General features: G+C 51.6%; 1 protein-coding gene across 1 annotated transcript in view; it reads right to left on the reverse strand.

The window, feature by feature from the left end:
- The window catches only part of SPATA19 (spermatogenesis associated 19), a 5,532-nt gene extending 4,028 nt beyond the window's left edge, over positions 1 to 1,504 (reverse strand). Inside the window, exons 1-4 of the mRNA XM_008567129.1 lie at positions 1,427 to 1,504; positions 1,193 to 1,249; positions 597 to 728; positions 380 to 471 (exon numbers count right to left, since the gene is read on the reverse strand). Of these exons, the coding sequence (XP_008565351.1) occupies positions 380 to 471; positions 597 to 728; positions 1,193 to 1,249; positions 1,427 to 1,504 (359 nt within the window). The remainder of the gene's footprint in view (positions 1 to 379; positions 472 to 596; positions 729 to 1,192; positions 1,250 to 1,426) is intronic.
- Between the last annotated feature and the right edge of the window lie 504 nt (positions 1,505 to 2,008).

Genomic DNA, 2,008 nt, shown 5'->3' on the forward strand with positions numbered 1-2,008 from the left:
AGTGCAACAAAGACAGAAGTCTGAAAGGTATTCAGAAGCATTTGAGACATGGAGAACAAGCCCAGCTTTCTAGCTCCTCAAGTCATCTTACAAGGCGGGAGTGAGCTGGGCTTTCCGGAGATCAAAAATATTCCCTTAAGACCCCCGGAGAAATTTCTCAGCCAAAGCAAATGGCATCTCACAGCTTTCTAGCTCCTCAAGTCATCTTACAAGGCGGGAGTGAGCTGGGCTTTCCGAAGATCAAAAATATTCCCTTAAGACCCCCGGAGAAATTTCTCAGCCAAAGCAAATGGCATCTCCAGCGAAGGCAGCTGTGGGTTTGTGGGTGCCTTGAGCCCTCTCCCTCCCCGCCTTCACAGGGGCAGGTGGCATGCTTTACCTCCATCTTATGAACTGGATCCTTGTCCTCTCCTCCAGGACCTCTTGACTCTGGCCTGCTAGTAGATCAGACTTGGAGAGATGGTGCTTCACCTAGGACATCCGGGTGGGGGGCCACGTGATTCCTGCCCAGCGTGTCCTTCACAGTGGGACACTGCCCTCTCCCCTCTCCCTGCCCTGTGTCACAACCAGGGGCATTGTCCCAGGCTCTCAGTTACCATGTCTCTGGTCACATGTACGTCCTGGCCATGGGTGGGAGGGACGTTGGTGGACGTCTTCTCCTTTAAGCCCTGGGAAGGGCAGTTGATGGACATCTTCCTCTTTATGTCCTGGGAAGCCTCTTCTTCTGTCTGAAAGGTGAGTAGTTTCCCTCTGCAAGTGTCATCTGCATCCATCCCACGTCTGCCTCTTCCTTCCCCTTTTCCTTCTCCATCGCAACACACATACACACTCCTATCTCACTGTTCCTGCAATAAGCTGCTTTCCCGAGAAGTCCCGGGAACCCCTAAGTCCCTGTCCCTGTCCCAGGGTACTCCTGAGACACTCTTGAGCTGGGGGTGCTGCAGCTGAAACCCCTCAATTCAGAGGATTGAGAAGCAGGGTGGGAGTAGTGGTGGTGCTAACACATCCTCTACCAGGACACGAGCCCCAGGGTCCTCTAGGACATCTGGGTGGATTGGACTCAACTCTAGGAAGGCGTCTGGCTATGAACTTGAGTTTCCCAGTTCAATGGAGAAGGGAGTTCAGATCCCACACCCGCTGAGACCAGCTCTCCAGCATTCCGGATCCCGAGCCATGGAGGACTCTCACTCACTTTTCTCAACCAATGCTGCACTACAGATATAGCCTCACTTTCCGCAACGTCGATGTCCTGGAACAGATTGGTAAGTTGATGACCTCAGAAGACCTACAGACCCAGTTCCTCCCCCTCCCGACTCTTATTCGACATTATTTATACACTGTCAGATGTCTCTGAAGTGTAGCAGGGGCACAGGGAAGAGAAAGTAGACGAGAAACAATTTCATGTGGCTACACCAGAGCCACTTACCGAACTGGTTATTGGTGGGAAGGGGAACCCTACACCTTTCCGGGCGAGAATGTACACAATCCATGTTGTAATTATCATCTTTGGACTATACCAGGCCTCCTTCCTGGCTCTCTCCTTCCATTGAAGCTTCCTGAGAACTCCTGTGCTACCAGGAGGGCACTGAAGGGAGGGGCCCGCCTGATTGGCCGGCCACTAATGATGCCACAATGACCTCCCTTAACCTCCAGGGTCAGAGTGCAGGTGGAAAAGGGGTCAGGGGGTTTGTGCCTTAGTGATGGCCATAGCTCAGAAATGGAGAGAGGGGGGATGGGAGGCCAAGATAAGATATTGCCAATATGAGCCTGAGGAAGACACAAGAGGAAATTACCCAAATCACAGATAGGGAATTGCGGGGGAGGAGGGAGTTGAGGGCTGGTCACCCGGTCTTGAGCAAGGCCGAAGCAAAAAGAGATTTCACAAATCAGAAGAATAAATCTGTGGCAGAATGACCTGGGTCTTCTAGACATTTCTTTAAAACAACGGCACAGATGTTTCCAATTCTTACTTTACATAAGGGGGAAAGAGCTTGTTGTTCACCCAAAA

This window comes from Galeopterus variegatus, unplaced genomic scaffold, assembly GCF_000696425.1.
Source record: "Galeopterus variegatus unplaced genomic scaffold, G_variegatus-3.0.2 Scaffold295, whole genome shotgun sequence".
Classification (NCBI taxonomy): domain Eukaryota; kingdom Metazoa; phylum Chordata; class Mammalia; order Dermoptera; family Cynocephalidae; genus Galeopterus; species Galeopterus variegatus.